Here is a 21,855-nt window from a genome sequence, read left to right as displayed (position 1 = left end):
GCAGAAAAGGACGTCCTTCTTCACCCAAAGAGTGATTAACACTTGGAATTCACTGCCACAGGAAGTGGTGGTGGCTACAAGCATGGACGGCTTCAAAAGGGAATTAGATAAGCATATGGAGCAGAGGTCCATCAGTGGCTATTAGCCACAAGGTATAGATAGGGACTCTGGGGCAAGTGATGCTCTGTCATCTTGGTGCTTGGGGGGGTCAACAGTGGGAGGGCTTCTAATGTCCTGGCCCCACTGGTGGACCTCCTGATGGCACTGGTATTTCTGGCCACTGTGTGATACAGAGTGTTGGACTGGATGGGCCTTTGGCCTGATCCAACATTGGCGTCTCTTATGTTCTTAAGGGATGAACAAGAGGAGGAGGAGATTGGATTTATACCCCGCCCTTCACAACCCAGAGGTGTTTCAGAGTGGTTTACAAACTCTTTTCCCTTCCCCTCCCCACAACAGAAACCCTGTGAGGTAGGTGGGGCTGAGAGAGCTCTTAACAGAAACTGCTCTTTTTCAAGGACAGCTCTTATCAGAACTACGGCTTGCCCAAGGTCATGCAGCCAGGTGCAACTGGAGGAGTGGGGAATCAAACCCGGTTGTCCCAGATTAGAGTCCGCATATTTAGAAGAAGAGGAGATTGGATTTATCCCCCGCCCTTCACTACCCAGAGACTCAGAGCGGCTTACAAACTCCTTTCCCTTCCCCCTCCCCGCAACAGACACCCTGTGAGGTCGGTGGGGCCGAGATAACTCTTTCCAGAACTGTCCTTGAGAGAACAGCTCTTGTCAGAACTATGGCTTGCCCAAGGTCATCCAGCCAGGTGCAGGTGGAGGAGTGGGGGAATCAAACCCGGTTCTCCCAGATTAGAGTCCGCGCACTTAACCACGACACCAAACTGGCTCTCGACCTGCTGGCTGGAAGAACGCAGGCAACGGAGGGGGAGCGTCCGGACTTTCCAAAGCAATCTGCAGTCTTATCCGGCTGAATCGAAAAGCACAGGAACAAAATGAGTACGCTCTAAGAGGCACCCAGTGGAAAATGCCTTTAGCACACAAAGCACCTCCGTGCCTATAATAGCCGGAGTGAGTCAACAGGGAAGGAGGATTGGGCAGAGGGTAAAAATAAACGCCCTTCACAAGGAAGCTATAAAAAAAGATTAGGTGTGTCCAGACAATGGTCCGTGTGGCGGAAGAAGAAACGGTAGAAGAGCTGGAGGCAGTTCCTGGTGTTCCACCCAGAGATGCTTATTCCTGGCAGCGACCAAACCGGGGTTTGGCCTTGAGCGTGGTGTTTGCTGGTCTTCTAAGAATCACGTTTTTTTAGAATAAGCATGAAGTCTTCAAAGCTATTCAGGGCCACTTCGAAAGAACCCTGAGGTTGCCAAGAACATTTCTCCAGAAAGGAAAAAAAAACACACCCCAAAACAAAAACCAGGAGTCTCAACCAGTGCTCCCTCTAAGCTGAGTTAGTGTGAGCTCCCTCACAGTTTCTTTAGCCTCCAGCTCACACAATTTTTGTCTCTGCTCAGGAAGTAGGGCTCCAGAGCAAACGAGTTTATGCAGGAGCCAAATGGCTCGCTCGCAACTTTAAGGCCAGTAGTTCACAAAGTAGAAGTTTTGCTCACGGGACTCCACCGCTTAGAGGGAGCGTTACTCTCAACGCTTTTGTTTGTATTGGTGAGCTGACGCACGACAATCGAGCGAGGTTTTCAGAAGGGTCGCCTGCCTACACAGAAAAACTGAAAGGCATTGCTCGGATTCACGAAGGCTGGATTTGGCAAAAAGATGCAGGGAGGGAAAAAACCTCCAGCGTTTTAATCTACTTCGGCCCAGAGTACGATGACTTCCACGGAGATCTCGACCCCGGCAAGAGGGACTGGGTTGGCTCCTTTGTAGTAACGGCATTTGTGGGCATGGTCCAGCAACAGTTCTTTGTGGAGCAGGCACAGAGCACCTGACAGAGACAGGTAGACTATTCATCTGCTTACAGCCCAAGACTGCCATGGAAATGCAACGATAGTCCAGGTACTACAGAGAGGGAGCTTAATGTTTCCACTCTTCTGTAAGAATAGAAGAGCCCTGTGGGATCGGACCAATAACCCATCTAGCCCAGCATCCTGTCTCACACAGTGGCCAACCAGTTCCTCTGGCAGCTACAAGTATGGACGGCTTCAAGAGGGAATTAGATAAACATCTGGAGCAGAGGTCCATCAGTGGCTATTAGCCACAAGGTATAGACAGGAACTCTCGGTCTGGGGCAAGGGAGGCTCTGTATTCTTGGTGCTTGGGGGCGGGGGCAACAGTGGAAGGGCTTCTAGTGTCCTGGCCCCACTGGTGGACCTCCTGATGGCACCTGGTATTTTTGGCCACTGCGTGACACAGAGTGTTGGTCTGCGTGGGCCATTGGCCTGATCCAATATTGGATTCTCTCATGTTCTTATGGAGGTCCAACGACAGGGCAGAAAAGCCAAGGCCTTCCTCTGATAAGTTTATCAAAAGAGCTCTGCTGGGTCAGACCAGGGAAGGTCCATCCAGTCCAGCATCCTGTCTCACACAGGGGCCAGCCAGTTCCCCTGGAGGAACAACAACAGGACAGAGAGGCCGAGGCCTTCCCCTGAAAAGAGCATCAGAGGAGCCCTGCTGGGTCAGACCAGGGAGGGTCCATCCAGTCCAGCATCCTGTCTCACACAGGGGCCAGCCAGTTCCCCTGGAGGACCAACAACAGGACAGAGAGACCGAGACCTTCCCCTGAAAAGAGCATCAGAGGAGCCCTGCTGGGTCAGACCAGGGAGGGTCCATCCAGTCCAGCATCCTGTCTCACACAGTGGCCTCAACCAGTTCCTCTGGAGGGCTAGCAAAGGGGAGAGGCCAAGGCCTTCCCCTGAGGAGAACATCAGAAGGGCCCTGCTGGGTCAGACCAGGGAGGGTCCATCCAGTCCAGCATCCTGTCTCACACAGTGGCCAACCAGTTTTCTGGCGGTCCAACAACAGGGCATAGAGGTCGAGGCCTTCTCCTGAGAAGAACCTAACAAGAGCCCTGCTGGATCAGGCCAGTGGTCCATCTAGTCCAGCATCCCATCTCACACAGTGGCCAGCCAGTTCCTCTGGATAGCCAAAAGGGCATAGAGGCCGAGGCCTTCCCCTGACAAGAACATAAGAAGGGCCTTGCTGGGTCAGACCAGTGAGTGTCCATCTAGTCCAGCCTCCTGTCTCACACAGTGGCCAACCAGTTTTCTGGCGATCCAACAACAGGGCATAGAGGCCGAGGCCTTCCCCTGAGAAGAACCTAACAAGAGCCCTGCTCGATCAGGCCAGTGGTCCATCTAATCCAGCATCCCATCTCACACAGTGGCCAAGCAGTTCCTCTGGATAGCCAACAGGGCAGAATGGTCCATCCAGTCCAGCATCCTGTCTCACACAGGGGCCAACCACTTCCTCTGGAGGGTCAACAACAGGGCAGAGAGGCCGAGGCCTTCCCCTGATGTTTCCTCCTGGCTCTGGGATTCAGAGATTCAGTTCCTCTGAATGGGGAGGTTCCCCCTCAGCCACCATGGCCAGTAGACACTGACAAACTCACCCTGCACGAATCCACATTAATCCCCTATTAAATCTGTTTATTCCTGTGGCCATCTCCAGGGCTATTTTGGGGCAGGAACGCACAGGAACGGCGTTCCGGCTGGCTCCTGAGTTGGCCATGCCCAGCAGGAACTCATTAGCATAATAGGCCACACCCAACCGCAGAAACTCATTAGGACTGGCTACATTAGGGGTGTGTGGCCTAACATGCAAAGGAGTTCCTGCTATTAAAAAACCCTAAACGGAATAAGAAGCAAAAGGTGAGCGTGTCTGGATGACGACACTTCTGCGAACATGGGGTGTGTGGCCTAATATGCTAATGAGCTGTGCTATTGGGGGGGTGTCCTAATAAGCAAATGAATTTCTGCTGTTGGGTGTGGCCTATTATGCTAATGAGTTCCTGCTGGGCTTTTTCTACAAAAAAAGCCCTGCATAGAACCTTTGTCCTCCTGAGGTTTTTTTAGGCTTGCTAAGTCCCCCCGGGGGGCAAGGAAACCCCCGCCCCATTCCTGGTACTATGTAAGGACAGGGCTATTTTTGGGCAGGAACGCACAGGAACGGAGTTCCGGCTGGCTCCTGAGTTGGCCACGCCCAGCAGGAACTCATTAGCATAATAGGCCACACCCAACCGCAGAAACTCATTCGGATTGGCTACATTAGGGGTGTGTGGCCTAACAGGCAAAGGAGTTCCTGCTACAAAAAAACCCCTCTGGGTTTTGACCACAAACAAGGTAAACAGAATAAGCAAAAGGTGGGTGTGGCTGATGACCACACTTCTGGTAACATGGGGGTGTGGCCTAATAGGCGAATGAGCTGTGCTGTCGGGGGTGTGCCCTAATAGGCGAATGAGTTCCTGCTGCTGGGTGTGGCCTATTATGCTAATGAGTTCCTGCTGGGCTTTTTCTACCAAAAGAGCCCTGGCCATCCCTATATCCTCTTTCCCCTTCCTTCCGGGGAAGGTGCTCCAACCCCTTCATCATCTTGGCCCCCCTCCTCTGTACTTTCTCCAGCTCTCCCGTGTCCCTTTAGAGGTGGGCTCGCTGCTAGTTGGTTCAGCAACACAGATGGCTCGGCAGATACCATTTCCCGTCCAGCAAAAACATTACGTAGAACGCGCCTTCTCGGAAGCAAGACCCACACGCCCACTGTGGTCCACTGATAACCACGGAACAGCCAATCAGCCTCTTGGCAGGGGAAGGGGAAATCAAAGAGGAACAGAAGGGACGATTAACTTGGCGTGCCCTGTTCTCCCCGGCAGTGAGAAACCCATTTTTCTCAGTGGAGCTCTGTTCCTGTCTTTGTTGTTCTGTGGAGGAAGACATGGAGGGGATGCTTATCAAATTTGCAGATGACATGAAGCTGGGTGGGATTGCTAATCCTGAAGAAGACAGAGTCGGGATTCAAAACGATCTAGATAGGCTGGAACAGTGGGCGGAGACAAATAAAATGAACTTCAACAGAGAGAAGTGCTAAGCCCTACACTTAGGTACAAAAAAAATCAAAGGCACAGGTGTAGAATGGGAGGGGCTTGGCTTGACAGCAGCACATGTGAAAGGGATCTGGGTGTTCCAGTTGATCACAAGCGAAACATGAGCCTGCAGTGCGATGTGGCTATGAAGAAAGCGAATGCAATCTTAGGATGCATTAATGCAATCTTAGGATGCATTAACAGAAGCATTGTGTCCAGATCACGGGAGGTGGTAGTTCCACTCTGTAATCTGCTATGGTCAGGCCTCACCTGGAGTCCTGTGTCCAGTTTTGGGCACCACATTTTAGAAAGGATGTTGACAAGCTTGATCGTGTCCAGAGGAGGGCAACCAGGATGGTGAGAGGGTTGGAATCCAAGTCTTACGAGGAAAGGCTGAAAGCGTTGGGTATGTTTAGCCTGGGAAAGAGAAGGCTTAGAGGGGACATGATTGCAGTCTTCAAGTATCTGAAGGGCTGTCATGTAGAAGATGGAGCGGATCTATTCTCTCTTGCTCCGGATTGCAAGACTAGATCGAATGGGTGGAAATTACAAGGGAGTCAATACCGGCTAAATATCAGGAGAAACTTCCTAACTGTAAGGGTGGTTGAGCAGTGGAACAGACTGGCTCAGGAGGTGGTGGATGCTCCTTCGCTGGACGTTTTCAAGCAAAGGCTGGATGACCATCTTTTGGGTATGTTGTAGGGCTATCTGACCAGCTGAGCTCTGAGCAGGAGCAGGAGAGAGAGCTGTGAGAGAGGTGAGTGGGTTTCTTTTACTTGCTTTCAGCTGAGAGAATTCAGCTAAGGATATTTTGTGGGAAAACTGTGTTTAGCAGTGTGTGGAAGCACTTAGAGTTCTTGCAGAGTCCTGGCTGATTGAGTGTGGGAGAGGAACGGGCATTGTTTGACTGGGATTGCCTGTAATTGAGAGGAAGTGGAAGGGGCATTGTTTTGCCTGTGATTGAGTGCCTGGGTGAATTTGAATTTGAATAGCTGCTGCCTGACCTCTGCTGGGGGAGGCCTCTATTTAAGGAAGCACCTTGCCAGAGGCAGAGGAGACCAGCTGAGCTCTGAGCAGGAGCAGGAGAGAGAGCTGTGAGAGAGGTGAGTGGGTTTCTTTTACTTGCTTTCAGCTGAGAGAATTCAGCTAAGGATATTTTGTGGGAAAACTGTGTTTAGCAGTGTGTGGAAGCACTTAGAGTTCTTGCAGAGTCCTGGCTGATTGAGTGTGGGAGAGGAACGGGCATTGTTTGACTGGGATTGCCTGTAATTGAGAGGAAGTGGAAGGGGCATTGTTTTGCCTGTGATTGAGTGCCTGGGTGAATTTGAATTTGAATAGCTGCTGCCTGACCTCTGCTGGGGGAGGCCTCTATTTAAGGAAGCACCTTGCCAGAGGCAGAGGAGACCAGCTGAGCTCTGAGCAGGAGCAGGAGAGAGAGCTGTGAGAGAGGTGAGTGGGTTTCTTTTACTTGCTTTCAGCTGAGAGAATTCAGCTAAGGATATTTTGTGGGAAAACTGTGTTTAGCAGTGTGTGGAAGCACTTAGAGTTCTTGCAGAGTCCTGGCTGATTGAGTGTGGGAGAGGAACGGGCATTGTTTGACTGGGATTGCCTGTAATTGAGAGGAAGTGGAAGGGGCATTGTTTTGCCTGTGATTGAGTGCCTGGGTGAATTTGAATTTGAATAGCTGCTGCCTGACCTCTGCTGGGGGAGGCCTCTATTTAAGGAAGCACCTTGCCAGAGGCAGAGGAGACCAGCTGAGCTCTGAGCAGGAGCAGGAGAGAGAGCTGTGAGAGAGGTGAGTGGGTTTCTTTTACTTGCTTTCAGCTGAGAGAATTCAGCTAAGGATATTTTGTGGGAAAACTGTGTTTAGCAGTGTGTGGAAGCACTTAGAGTTCTTGCAGAGTCCTGGCTGATTGAGTGTGGGAGAGGAACGGGCATTGTTTGACTGGGATTGCCTGTAATTGAGAGGAAGTGGAAGGGGCATTGTTTTGCCTGTGATTGAGTGCCTGGGTGAATTTGAATTTGAATAGCTGCTGCCTGACCTCTGCTGGGGGAGGCCTCTATTTAAGGAAGCACCTTGCCAGAGGCAGAGGAGACCAGCTGAGCTCTGAGCAGGAGCAGGAGAGAGAGCTGTGAGAGAGGTGAGTGGGTTTCTTTTACTTGCTTTCAGCTGAGAGAATTCAGCTAAGGATATTTTGTGGGAAAACTGTGTTTAGCAGTGTGTGGAAGCACTTAGAGTTCTTGCAGAGTCCTGGCTGATTGAGTGTGGGAGAGGAACGGGCATTGTTTGACTGGGATTGCCTGTAATTGAGAGGAAGTGGAAGGGGCATTGTTTTGCCTGTGATTGAGTGCCTGGGTGAATTTGAATTTGAATAGCTGCTGCCTGACCTCTGCTGGGGGAGGCCTCTATTTAAGGAAGCACCTTGCCAGAGGCAGAGGAGACCAGCTGAGCTCTGAGCAGGAGCAGGAGAGAGAGCTGTGAGAGAGGTGAGTGGGTTTCTTTTACTTGCTTTCAGCTGAGAGAATTCAGCTAAGGATATTTTGTGGGAAAACTGTGTTTAGCAGTGTGTGGAAGCACTTAGAGTTCTTGCAGAGTCCTGGCTGATTGAGTGTGGGAGAGGAACGGGCATTGTTTGACTGGGATTGCCTGTAATTGAGAGGAAGTGGAAGGGGCATTGTTTTGCCTGTGATTGAGTGCCTGGGTGAATTTGAATTTGAATAGCTGCTGCCTGACCTCTGCTGGGGGAGGCCTCTATTTAAGGAAGCACCTTGGCAGAGGCACGAGCCTCTGGCACGAGCCGAAGGGTGAGCTAAAGGGCTCTTTGCCTGTGGCTCTTAGCCTAGGGACTCTTAGACTAGGGGCGCTGTAAGAAGCCCAAAAAGAGCCAGAAAGACAAGGCCCTAGGCTCTTTGTCTTTCCCGTAAAATAATTTGACTTGATAACAAAACCCACATAAATACCAAGGGTTTAAAAGGGGGATTATATTTATTTATTTTAAAAGAATTATGAAGCCAGAATGCCAGCAGGGGGTTGGGGGCTATCCAGTGTTTTGCACGGAGTGTCACATGTATGACTATCTGCCCACTGGGCAGAAGTCTTGGGTGTGTCCTCGGTGCAAGGAGCTCCTGGTTCTCAGGGAACGTGTGTGCTCCCTTGAGGCCAAGGTGGCTGACCTGGAGAAGCAGAGACAGTCAGCTAGGCACACAGAAAAGACTCTCGGGGACTTGTTAGCTTCGTCCCACTCTGGATCTGGCAGCCCCGCTGCTGTCAGGGAGCATGAGGGTCTAGGGGAAACAGGGCACCATGCTGAGGATAAGGGGAATGTGCCCTCAGAAGGGACCTCTTCCCCAGCTGGTGAGCGGCTCTCCTTTTGCACCAAGGAACCATCCCTGAGCAGGGTGGGAGGGGGGCTCTTGGTAGTGGGTGATTCGATCCTTAGGCAGGTAGACAGCTGGGTGGCGAACCCGCGTACTGACCGTATGGTGACTTGCCTGCCTGGTGCGAAGGTAGCGGACATTACGCGTGTTTTAGATAGGCTGGTAGATAGTGCTGGGGAGGAGCCAGTGGTCGTGGTGCATGTCGGCACCAACGATGTGGGGAAATGCAGTCGTGAGGTCCTGGAGGAGAAATTTAGGCTGCTGGGCAGGAAACTTAGGTCCAGGACCTCCAAGGTAGCCTTCTCAGAAGTGTTACCTGTTCCACGCGCAGGGCCGGAGAGACAGGCAGAGATCAGGAGTCTCAATGCGTGGATGAGACGATGGTGTAGGGGGGAAGGGTTCAGGTTTGTTAGGCACTGGGATACTTTTTGGAACAAGAGGGAGCTGTACAGGCGAGACGGTCTCCACTTGTCCCGAGAAGGAACCAGGCTGCTGGCACTTAAAATCAAAAAGGTGGCAGAGCAGCTTTTAAACTGAATATTGGGGGAAAGCCGACAGGAGATGAAAAGTCTCTGGTTCGGGTTGGCTCATCTGAGAGAGGTGAGGGGGTACCGGTTGCTTTTCTACAGGGAGGTGGATTGAAATTGTCCACAGAGGCCATGGCTGGTGACATGGACTGCCGGACAACGACTCGAGATAGCAAGAGGAAGGATGCAGGCTTAACTTGTAAGGGAAATTACAGCTGTTTCTATACAAATGCTAGAAGTGTCCGAGGTAAAATCGGGGAGTTGGAGTGCTTGGTGTCGGAGGGAAAAATAGACATTGTGGGTATTTCTGAAACTTGGTGGGATGAGGAAAATCAGTGGGACACAGTGATTCCCGGTTATATATTATATCGGAAGGATAGGGGGGGAAGGGTTGGAGGTGGGGTAGCTCTGTATGTCAGAGAGGGTATAAAGTCTAGAAAGATTGAGAGGCTAAGTGAATTGGATTCGCTTCTGGAAGTTCTATGGGTTGAAATAGGGGGGCCAAAAGGAAACTTAACACTGGGAGTTTGTTATCGCCCACCAGATCAAAAGATAGAGGAGGATTATAAAATGATGAATGCCTTAAAGATAGCAACTAGACAAAAACACTGTGTAATAATAGGTGATTTTAACTACCCACACATTGATTGGGTCAATATGTGTTCTAGTCGGGAAAAAGAGATTGAGTTTCTAGACACTCTAAATGACTGTGCTATGGAGCAGATGGTCACGGAACCTACCAGGGGAGAGGCGATCCTTGATTTGGTCCTAAGTAACACTCAAGACCTGGTGAGAGATGTAAAAGTGATTGCACCGCTTGGAAACAGTGATCATAATGTTGTTGAGTTCATCATTTGTACAAATAGAGAATTGGCCAAAAAGACTCACACAACCATTTTTAACTTTAAAAGGGGTAATTTCTCTGATATGAGGGGACACGTGGGGAGGAAACTGAAAGGAAAAGTAGAAAGGGTCAAAACAATTGGGGAAGCTTGGGATCTATTTAAAACTACGATCCTAGAAGCTCAAAAAATATATATTCCGCAGGTTAGGAAAGGCACAAACAGGTATAGGAAAAAGCCTGCATGGTTAACAAACAGAGTAATGGAGGCTGTAAAAAGTAAAAAGAATTCCTTTAAGCAGTGGAAAGCTAGTCACAGTGAGGCTGATAAAACGGAACACAGGCTATGGCAAATAAAATGCAAGTCTGAGGTCAGGCAGGCAAAAAGGGAATATGAGGAGCATATAGCAAAAAACGTAAAAACCAACAATAAAACTTTCTTCAAATACATTAGAAACAGGAAACCAGCCAGGGAGGCAGTGGGGCCCTTGGACGACCAAGGGGTAAAAGGAGTATTGAAGGATGATAGGGAAATGGCTGAGAAGCTAAATGCATTTTTTGCCTCCGTCTTCACTGTGGAAGATGAGAAGTGCTTGCCCACTCCAGAACCACTGATTTCAGGAGGGGTGTTGGAAGACCTGAGTCAGATTGAGGTGACGAGAGAGGAGGTCCTAAAACTGATAGACAACTTAAAAACTGAAAAATCACCAGGCCCAGATGGCATACATCCGAGAGTTCTGAAAGAACTCAAATGTGAACTTGTAGATCTCCTGACAAAGATATGTAATCTTTCCTTAAAATCTGCCTCCATTCCTGAGGATTGGAAGGTAGCTAATGTCACTCCCATCTTTAAAAAGGGTTCCAGAGGAGATCCGGGAAATTACAGGCCAGTCAGTCTGACGTCGATACCGGGTAAATTGGTGGAAACCATTATTAAGGAAAGAATTAGTAGGCACATAGATGAACAAAACCTATTGAGGCAGACTCAGCACGGTTTCTGTAAGGGAAGATCTTGTCTCACTAACCTGTTAGTGTTCTTTGAGGGGGTGAACAAACATGTGGACAAGGGGGATCCAATAGATATTATTTACCTTGACTTCCAGAAAGCTTTTGATAAAGTTCCTCATCAAAGGCTCCTAAGTAAGCTCAAAAATCATGGGATAGAAGGACAAGTCCTTTTATGGATCAAAAACTGGCTAGTTCATAGAAAACAGAGAGTGAGTGTAGGTGGGCAATTTTCTCAGTGGAGGGTGGTAAGCAGTGGGGTACCGCAGGGATCAGTACTTGGTCCACTGCTTTTTAACTTGTTCATTAATGATTTGGAGATGGGAGTAAGCAGTGAAGTGGCTAAATTTGCGGATGATACGAAGTTGTTCAGGGTGGTGAAAACCAGTGAGGATTGTGAGGCACTCCAAGGGGATCTGTCAAGGATGGGCGAGTGGGCGTCAACATGGCAAATGGGGTTCAATGTGGCCAAGTGCAAGGTGATGCACATTGGAGCCAAAAATCCTAACTATAAATACACGTTGATGGGGTCTGAACTGGCAGAGACTGATCAAGAGAGAGATCTTGGAGTTGTAGTGGATAACTCACTGAAAATGTCGAGACAGTGTGTGACTGCAATAAAGAAGGCCAATGCTATGCTGGGGATTATTAGGAAGGGTATTGAAAACAGATCAGCCAATATAATAATGCCCCTATATAAATCAATGGTGAGACCTCATTTGGAATACTGTGTGCAGTTCTGGTCACCACACCTTAAAAAGGATATTATAGCTTTGGAAAAAGTGCAGAAAAGGGCAACTCGAATGATAAAAGGGTTGGAACACTTTCCCTATGAGGAACGGTTAAGGCGCTTAGGGCTCTTTAGCTTGGAGAAACGATGACTGAGGGGTGACATGATTGAGGTTTATAAGATTATGCATGGGAAAGAGCAGGTAGAGAAAGAGGTACTTTTCTCCCTTTCTCACAATACAAGAACTCGTGGGCACTCCATGAAATTGCTGAGCGGTCGGGTTAGAACGGATAAAAGGAAGTACTTCTTCACCCAAAGAGTGATTAACACTTGGAATTCACTGCCACAGGAAGTGGTGGGTGCTACAAGCATGGACGGCTTCAAAAGGGAATTAGATAAGCATATGGAGCAGAGGTCCATCAGTGGCTATTAGCCACAAGGTATAGATAGGGGCTCTGGGGCAAGTGATGCTCTGTCTTCTTGGTGCTTGGGGAGGTCAACAGTGGGAGGGCTTCTAATGTCCTGGCCCCACTGGTGGACCTCCTGATGGCACTGGTATTTCTGGCCACTGTGTGATACAGTGTTGGAGTGGATGGGCCTTTGGCCTGATCCAACACTGGCGTCTCTTATGTTCATTACCTGAAGGTGTCTCAGAGCGGCTTACAAACTCCTTTCCCTTCCCCTCCCCACAACGGACACCCTGTGAGGTAGGTGGGGCTGAGAGAGCTCTGACACAAACTGCTCTTTTTCAAGGACAGTTCTTATCAGAACTATGGCTTGCCCAAGGTCATCCAGCCAGGTGCAAGTGGAGGAGTGGCGGAATCCAACCCGGTTCTCCCAGATTAGAGTCTGCGTACTTAACCACTACACCAAACTGGCTTGAGGTTTCACGTTGTACGAACAGCCTGCATGAGCCCCCTTCTCCCAATTCTTATGGACTCATTGGTTGTGAGGGACTAATCGAAACAGGAAACAACCCATCGCCCCACAGCACACGTTCCCCCCCCCCCCTTTAAAGTCTGACATGCTCTGCACCTTCACAAAGAAGCAGATGTTTACAAAGGACTGATTTGCATGGCAAAGCTTTGCCTAATGCCCGTTGCACTTCACACAGATGGCATCTTTAAAAACCGAAGTTCACTGAGCCCGGGGAAGCTTTTGCAGAACTTTACGAAGATTTACACTAATCGCCTTTAGCCACCTGCCACTTCTGGGAAGAGTCTCACAATCACACTTTCGATGAGGTAAGTTCTGGGAAATTGTTAAGAGCCCCCCCCTTGTGGTGGAGGAGACGAAGGATTTATACCCCATGGTCCTTCACTACCTGGAGTCTAAGAGCGGCTTACAACCCCTCCTTTCCCTTCCCCTCCCTGCAACAGGCACCCTGTGAGGCAGGTGGGGCTGAGAGCGCTCTTGACAGAAACTGCTCTTTTTCAAGGACAGCTCTGAGAGAACTTGTGACTGACCCAAGGTCACACCAGCAGCTCCACGTGAAGGAGTGGAGAATCAAACCCGGTGCTCCCAAATTAGAGTCCGCGCTCCAAACCACTATGCTTGAGGGCATGGCCTATCGCACTTGTGTCCATCCCCCCAAAATACAGTACAGTTGCTCCAGAAACATTAAAATAATCCTGACACCAGCTGAATATTAATTTGTTGTTGTTCAGTCGCACAGTCGAGTCAGACTCTTCGCGACCCCATGAACCACATCACGCCAGGCCCTCCTGTCCTCCATTGTCCTCCGGAGCTTGCTCAATTTCATGTTCATTGCCTCGATAACACTGTCCAACCATCTCATCCTTTGCCGTCCCCGTCTTCTTTGACCTTCAATCTTTCCCAGCATCAGGGTCTTCTCCAAGGAGTGCTCCCTTCTCATTGGGTGGCCAAAGTATTTGAGCTTCAGCTTCATTATCTGGCCTTCCAGGGAACAGTCAGGGTTGATTTCCTTTAGGATTCACTGATTCGATCTCCTTGCAGTCCAGGGCTCTCAAGAGTCTTCTCCAGCACCATAGTTCAAAAGAATCTATTATTCGGTGCTCTGTCTTCATTATAGTCCAACTCTTTTTAAATTTTAATGTAGGCCTACTTATATAACAGTGAAAACTCTGGGCTGCGGAAACATCAGCTGGGCTAAGAGCAGCGAATTGGCCAAATACAGGCCCCCACTGTCCACCGCCCGGAAGCCCACGAGGCGGGCTCAACGAGCTACCAGGATGAGACCGCCTGGACACCAGTCAAGAAGCTGGAAGGACCAGGGGTGGGGTGGGTTATAAGTCAGCCTTCCACCGGTAGAAATGAGCCCCTTCACCCCAAAGTCCTTATAAATCAAGGTGTTTCCTGCAATCCATGCCCACCCCTTGGCAATGCAAGCCAGCTTGTCTGGGACCAGTGCTAGTTCCAGGTTTTGGGAGACCCTGGCCAGACAGAGCCCCCCCCCCGGGGGGGGGCATCCTCACTTATTGGGGAGACTGTTTTACCTTTAAAACACTCTGTGTACCTAAACTTGGTAGATTTCTGCTGCCACCAGGAATTAAAAATTCCAAAATTCTCTTTTGGTAGAATGAACTGGGCACTTCAGCGGACTATGTGGCCCTGAGGAAGGACTATTCTGATTGCTGGGATAAGTTTAAACGAAAAAATGATTTATTTAATAAAGAACAAAATAGGTTTCTGGTTATTGTGAACGGTTGCTGATGAAAGGAAGTTGTAGATCTAACTGGCAAAGTTTGGTGTCACAGTCTCTCAAACTCCCAAAACTCCACTCTGACAGGCGTAGACAGTCTAATCTCTCTCTCTCATCTGTATAGCCACACAGGCTGAACTCTTTGTCTTATTCACACAGAATACACTCAGAACTCATTCACACAGACTAAACTGTTTGTCTTACTCACACAGAATGGACTCAAAATCTCCCATAGTCACACAGACTATGCTCTCCTTCCCAACTCCACACACAGAATCACTCTCATAGACACCCCCTCCTCCCACACTCTCAGTCCTCAGCCAATCACATCACACTTATCTGCCTCTTATCACTCATCTTACAGTACCGGCAGTCAAACTAAACATGTAAAGAAACACACACACCAAAACAAGAAATCATTACACTCCCTTTCCCACAAGCCCTCCCAGCCCCTGCGATCACAGCCAACTTTCCCCCACAACGCCAGCTGTTGCGTGCAGCTGCTGTGGCCAGTGAGGAGAGCACCTGCCTCTGTGCCACACCTGCGTTTCCCCATCAATGCTGGGAACCTGGGAGGATGGCTGGTGGAGTGCCTGCAAGCAAATGGGCAGAGGAAGGAACGTGGACCTGTGGTGGGAGTTCCGTGACAGTGGGCCCTGCTGGAAGCCCAGAGCTGCCCCACCTCCGGGTCAGTGGTGAGCTCCCTGGGGACAAGTTAAGAGGGCTCGCAGTCAGGTCAAGGCCAGCCAGTTAGCTAATACGGGTCTGGCCACTGATATTAAAGACACACACGTATTGAGTCCTATTTAGCCCCATCTGTTCAGCATTTCTGCTTCAGGAAAAGCCAAAGATGACGAGTAAACAACGGTTGTATTGGAGAGTTTATGTAAACGAGCAAGCCGGATAGCACCACGGTCTCCATGCTTTGCTGTTCAGTTTTTCGCGCCTGCCATCATTTGGTCTGAACAAATCTTAACAGTACAGTGAAGACTCAACCCAACTGACTCCAATGCAAACCAACTTAAACTCTTCTTGCCTAAGAACTGAGCTCAAGAAGCCTGAAGTCTACAAACTGTCGTCCTGAAACTTTAAAAGGAAAAAAAAAAAAAAAAAAACCAACCTGAATTTCGAGATTGTGCTTTAAATGCAGTTGCATTGCTAACTCAACGGAGTCATTTTTATTCTTTATTGTCAGAGACAAAGATGACATTCCCTTATAATTTTAGCTTAAAACTTAGTTTGAAAGGATTAAGAAAATGCCTAGCTTCCATTCAAAATGTCCCCCTCAACTGAAGAGAAAAAAACAGAATATCCAAAGGACCTCAAAACTGTAGCCAGCTGCTCACTGGGAGGGTTAAATTGACTACGCCAAAAAAACCTGTGTCACTTGAACACATTAGACGGAACTTTCTTGAAAGTCCATTATTTCTCTTTTAAACAGGGCTAAATCATAGTTTCAAAAGCTGATGCTGATCCCCCGTTCCAAACCCTCTTTTACAACCTTACCTAAAGATAAAAGCTCTGGAAAAATGTACACTTTGTACAGTTTCAGACATATGTACAGAGTACGGCTTGGTTTCTCCTAGGAACTTCTTAACATATTTACAGTCTGTGCCCCTTCTTACATAGCTGCATATGCCCTTGGGAGCTACGGCAGTGTGTACGCTTCCAAGACTCATTGGGGGTGGGAGAGAGACAAAATGGCAGAGCTACATACAAAAAGAATCAGCCCTTTAGAGGATACGAACGAGGAGTCGGCTTTTTTTGAGGTTGTAAGTCCATTTTTGTCCGGTATGGACAATGCACCATTGCGCTGACCGACAGGGAAAGGCATCCTGTGTACACCTGAAGATCCTTCTTTTTCACATCCCGCAACGCATCTTCCACTTTTATCCCGAGCCCTACACGCTCAAGGGATGGGAGGTTCAGACACCACTTGGCCTAGGATCGGGGGCCCTGTGCCAACGGAACACCACCGAACACGATCTGCAAGTCACTACACACCGAGCCCGACGGAGCTGGAGGCGAGTCCAAGACCCAAGTGGTGTTCAGATGGGCTCTGAGTCCTCCTCTGAACGTCCTCTGGCATGGCTTCTAGGGAGCTGAGTCCACGTTTCCCCACATTCAGATCTACTCCCGTCCGCAAGACATCCCTGGTTGGTCACCTTCTATAAACTGACAGTCCTCACCACCAAATATTCCACGGGAAATCCAGGTGTTTATTCTCCCATCAGCTCAGCTTCCTAAAAACAGCAGGAACACGGTAGTCCGAAGCGGCTCCGCTCAGGGAGCACTCCCTGTGCTCACCGGATCATGTAGGCCAGGCCTGCTCCTATGCCAGCGACACTCGCGAAAGCCATCAGGACGTTTCTGATGCTCCCTTCTATGTCCTCCACACGGAAGAACTTTACGAACCCCTCCTGGAAGAAAGAAGTGGGAGTGTTAATTGCTTCTAAACAGCAGCAGCAGCTGAGCATGTTCTGGACACATCTAGAGATGTTTCATGTATCAAGAGATGGCAGAGGACAACACGTTTAGACCTGAGCCTTGCCCCCCTCGGCCCATCCCTATCTTCAATGGGATCCTATACTTTTCAAGCTCCTTGTGTGGGAAACAAGACCTTTGCAGTGATAAGGGAAGGCGGCCACAGAGTATAGGCTTTTCATAGAGGCCTTACTTCAGCCTCTAGCTGTGTATCCGATTACACCTGGAAGGAGTTACCAGATAAAGAGCAATGGAAGAATGTCATGTAGGAGGTCCCCCAGGGTCAATCCCTGGCATCTCCAGTTACAAAGGACCAAATGGTGGGTGATGGGAAAGACCTCCGCCTGAGACCCCGAAGAGCTGTAAAGAGGGGCTGTGGCTCAGTGGAAGAGTCTCTGCTTGGCATGCAGGAGGTCCCAAGTTCAATCCCTGGCATCTCCAGTTACAAAGGACCAAATGGTGGGTGATGGGAAAGACCTCCGCCTGAGACCCCGAAGAGCTGTAAAGAGGGGCTGTGGCTCAGTGGAAGAGTCTCTGCTTGGCATGCAGGAGGTCCCAAGTTCAATCCCTGGCATCTCCAGTTACAAAGGACCAAATGGTGGGTGATGGGAAAGACCTCCGCCTGAGACCCCGAAGAGCTGTAAAGAGGGGCTGTGGCTCAGTGGAAGAGTCTCTGCTTGGCATGCAGGAGGTCCCAAGTTCAATCCCTGGCATCTCCAGTTACAAAGGACCAAATGGTGGGTGATGGGAAAGACCTCCGCCTGAGACTCTGGAGAGCCACTGCCCATCCAAGCAGACACTACTGACACTGACAGACCAATGATCCAACTCAATATAAAGCAGCTTCATGCATTCAGCTGAGTCCCTGCAGTGACTCACTTACCCAGCCGTTGTGACTGACCAGCCATTCTCGTTTGTCTTTCACCAGCACGTCGGTGATTATCTCTGCCAAAGGAAAGATGTTGCTCTCCTGGTTTATACTCTTCAGGTGTTTGGCAACAAAGCCACCGAAGGAGATGAGAGTCAGAATCCGTCCCCAGTTGGTTACGCCATCACTGAAAACGTGTGTGGCAACTTCTGAAACAGACTTCAGATCATCCTGGTTCTTGATTTCCAGCTTCTTAAGCATTCCTGAGTGGGAAAAGGTTTGGGCGAGCATTAGGTGAGGACTGAAGTAACACAGGCTGGGGACAGAAAGCACCGGGCCTATTTCGAATGTCACTGAATAAGGTACCAGCCTCTGTTCCTGAACAGAAGAGGCAAGGGAGAAAAAATGATCTTTGGGCAAAAGATCTCCACTCACAATCATCCCAGCATTTTTTGAGAAAGTCAGCAAATGAAGATTGGTTTCAGTGTATCTTCAAAACTAGGCCTTTATAGGTGGAAAGCTAGACACACAGGCTCTTATTTCTACTCTTTGTGATACAAATAAAAGGGATATCTAAAGAGCTACAGAAATGTTCATGTTGACTTTTGTTCAAGGCAGTCTCCTCAACACAATCCAACAACTTCAGAAGTCACTGCTCTGCTATGAGCCAATTACTCAGTGCCACTTAAGAAATTCAAGGGCAGCTGAAATTGTTAACAGGAAATTACTCAAAACCAGCTCTTATCCATTTCAGAACAAGGGAGCCAGCATCTATGCGCAAGTGTTGTTTGCTTTACAGTGAGGCGATTATTCAAAAGGCTTAAAGCTAACGAAAACCTTTTTCCACGATGGAACTCAGCGCCTTTAATAAGTTCTCCTCACCCTTTCCAGTCCAGGAAAGGAGTACTTGCTCAGCAAGAAGAACTTGCCATTCTGATGTCTGTATACTAAAGGTTTAAAGGGACATTATCTGTAGCATCTGTTTGCAAAGCTACCGTCAGGTTTCAAAGACAATTTTATTATCTGCTAAGAAGCTCTTCGGAATCTCAACATCATGAACGGAGAGGCTGCGGAAGCACACTAGTTCAGCTTTTGGAATATTCCAGTTCGTGGACATTTTAAGCCTACTCTGCAATCTTTAATATGCTAACATGAGACGTTAAAAGTCTGAAGCAAACAAAATGAGATCCCAGGGTAAAGTCAGGAAACTTGGCAGCAAGTGAGGAGGAAGTTTGTTTTCAGGCAGGCCTGTTTACAGCCTCGGTCTTCCTCCATTTGCTCGGGAGGGGAGGCGCAGGATGTGAGCAAGCGCAAGCTAATCTGTAACCAGACTTATCTGCATGCGAGGGGGGTTTACCCTGCCTCCCAGCGGGCAAAGTTCAGTTTCATTTCTGCTCGCTTTGGTTGCTTTTGAAACCATTGTGGGCCCTCAGCAAAATCTCCCCGCAGCGCTGGGAGGGGGAAGAGGAAGCGGAGGCCCAGCTGAGCCACCCACGCACTGGCGACTAGGGTGGGCTACCCCTGCTTGAAGATTACGGCCAGGCTGGCCTCCCCTCTCGCTGCAGAAGGGAAGGGCTGTGGCTCAGTGGCCGGGCCAAAGGAAGGTTCCAGAGGCAGCAGGGGAAAAGAAACTGTTTTTATCAGCTCCAGACCCTGGAAAGTCACTGCCCGCAAGAGCTGCCAAGACCGACCTTGACACACACACACATGCAGGGTCTGACTCAGAATAAAGCTGCTTCATCCTCCCTCCCCCCAACTGCCATTTCAGTAACCGACCTTTCAGCACCCCCTCCCTAAATTCATTCATTTATTTATATCCCACTTTCCATCCCAGCAGGGACCCAAAATAGTTAATACTTTTTGCATTTTTATCCTCAGCACGACTCCACAAGGAAGGTTAGATACTAGAAACATGCCAAGCTTTCACAGTAGGCTGGGGGCTCCAAGCCTGGCCCCACGCCATTCTCCTCTCCTCGACACAACAGCCCTGTGAGGTAGGGGTGTCTGACTGGCCCAAGGTTACCCAATCAAGGGTCTACGGCGGAGCAGGGATTCGGACCCAGCTCTCCCAAACCCCAGTCTGACACCCAGCCCAGCCCCTCACTCACCCATCCACACTGCCAGACCCAAATCCCCCCCCCCCGCCTTCACAACCAGGCTTCTCTCTAAGCTGAGTTAGTGTGAGCTAGCTCACAGTTTTTTTAACTTCTGGCTCACAGATTTCTGTCTTCGCTTGGGAAGGGTGGCTCCAGAGCAAACTGGTTGATGCAGCAGCCAAATCGCTCGCTCACAACTTCAATGCCAGCAGCTCACAAAGTAGAGTTTTTGCTCACAAGACTCCACAGCTTAGAGGGAGCGCTGTTCACAACCCAAGCCACTTTGCAATCGTCCTTGAGTCTTGTGAGAAAGGGAGGGCTATCGAGGGACAAACAGCCTTTCCTTTCAAACTCTTTCCTTCTAATAATTGCACAGCAACTATTTAAGAGGCAGATCCAACGGGGCAGCCATGTTGGTCTGAAGCAACAGAACCAAGTTTGAGTCCAGACATAAGATTAACCAAGTTTAATCTGGTGTATGAGCTTTTGTGTGCATGCCTACGTCTTCAGATATCTGAAAAAGTGTGCGTGCACACAAAAGCTTATATACCAGAATTAAATTTTGTTGGTCTTAAAGCTGCTTCTGGACTCAAACTTTGTCCTGTTGCTTCACACCAATATGGTCACCCACCTGAATACATTTTCTCTAACTGGTTCAGGGCATGTATCTGAAGAAGTGTGCATGCAAACCAAAGCTTATACCCAGAATTAAACTTTGCTGTTCTTAAAGGTGCCACTGGACTCCAGCTTTGCTCTATTTAAGAGGAAGCGAGGCCGAGTGGTTAGAGTGTTGCACCAGGGTCTGGGAGACCTGGGTTGGAATCCCAACACGTGCCACAGAAGCTTGGTGGGTGGCCTCGAGGGCCAAGCCCTCAATCTCAGCCTGGCCTACCTCACAGGGTTGTTGTGAGGTTAAAAGAGAAAAGAGGAGCAGGCTGCAAGGCATTTTGGGGGGGGGATACATTAAAAAACCTACATAAATAAATGTATATATAGACAGATATTGACAGATACAGATATACAGACATAGACAGAAAGAAAGATATAAAACCCATTTAAATATAGAGACAGATATATATGGAAATAAATACAGACAGATATAAAACCTACATATAATACACAGATAGATATAGATGAAAATAAATATAGACATAGATATAACACCTATATATAATATACAGATATAGATGGAAATATAGACAGATATAGATGTAACACCTATATATAGATGAAAATAAATATAGACATAGTTATAAAACCTACAGACAGATATAGATGTAAATATAGACAGAGATAGCTGTAACACCTATATATAGATGAAAATAAATAGACATAGATATAACACCGACATATAATATACAGACAGAAATATATGGAAATATAGACATATACATAGGCAGACAGGGCTATAAAGCCCCTATATAGATAGATATATAGACCGATGTAGATACAAAACCTGTACAGACACAGACAGGTATAGAGAGAGATACATATAGGCAGACAGGGCTATAGAGCCCCTATAGATATAGATTTATCGGTCTATAGATATATAGCCCGATGTAGATACAAAACCTGTACAGACACAGACAGGTAGACAGATACACATAGGCAGACATGGCTATAAAAAGGTAAAGGTTCCCTTGCTCGAAAGCCAGTCGAGTCCGACTCTAGGGTTGCGGTGCTCATCTCCGTTTCAAAGCTGAAGAGTCAGCGCTGTCCGAAGACGTTTCCGTGGTCCTGTGGCCGGCATGACTAAACACCAAGGCGCACGGAACGCTGTTCCCTTCCCACTGAAGCGGTACCTATTTATCTACTTGCCATTTCTTGCTTTCGAACTGCTAGGTTGGCAGGAGCTGGAACTAGAGGCGGGAGCTCACCCCGTCTTGCGGCACACTCAGGTCTCGAACTGCTGAACTACCGGCCTTCCACAGCCCGCAGTTCAGCGCCTTAACCACTTGAGCCACCGCAGCTCCACAGACATGGCTATAGAGCCCCTATATAGATAGCCATATAGCCCGATGTGGCTACAAAACCTGCGTAGACGCAGACAGGCAGGAGTGGGCAGATCTAAGAGGAGACAGACATCCTACACACACGGGGAGAGAGAGCGGCCCGCCCACCTTGGAAGGCCAGCTGGTGCTTCTCGAGGATCCCGTCGCCCACCCGCCGCAGCGTCTCCACCGTCCGGGCCACGCGGGGC

General features: G+C 48.9%; 1 protein-coding gene across 1 annotated transcript; it reads right to left on the bottom strand.

The window, feature by feature from the left end:
• Positions 1-14,577: 14,577 nt before the first annotated feature.
• On the bottom strand, positions 14,578-21,851 carry MCL1 (myeloid cell leukemia 1; the record flags this gene model as incomplete). Its single annotated transcript, XM_015423267.1, has 3 exons — positions 14,578-16,627; positions 17,575-17,822; positions 21,776-21,851. Coding segments are annotated over 3 exons (441 nt in total), but the record flags the coding sequence as incomplete, so codon positions are not given.
• Between the last annotated feature and the right edge of the window lie 4 nt (positions 21,852-21,855).

This window comes from Gekko japonicus, unplaced genomic scaffold (assembly GCF_001447785.1).
Source record: "Gekko japonicus isolate JY-2015 unplaced genomic scaffold, Gekko_japonicus_V1.1 scaffold992, whole genome shotgun sequence".
Lineage (NCBI taxonomy): Eukaryota > Metazoa > Chordata > Lepidosauria > Squamata > Gekkonidae > Gekko > Gekko japonicus.
This window is presented reverse-complemented; position numbering and strand designations above follow the sequence as displayed.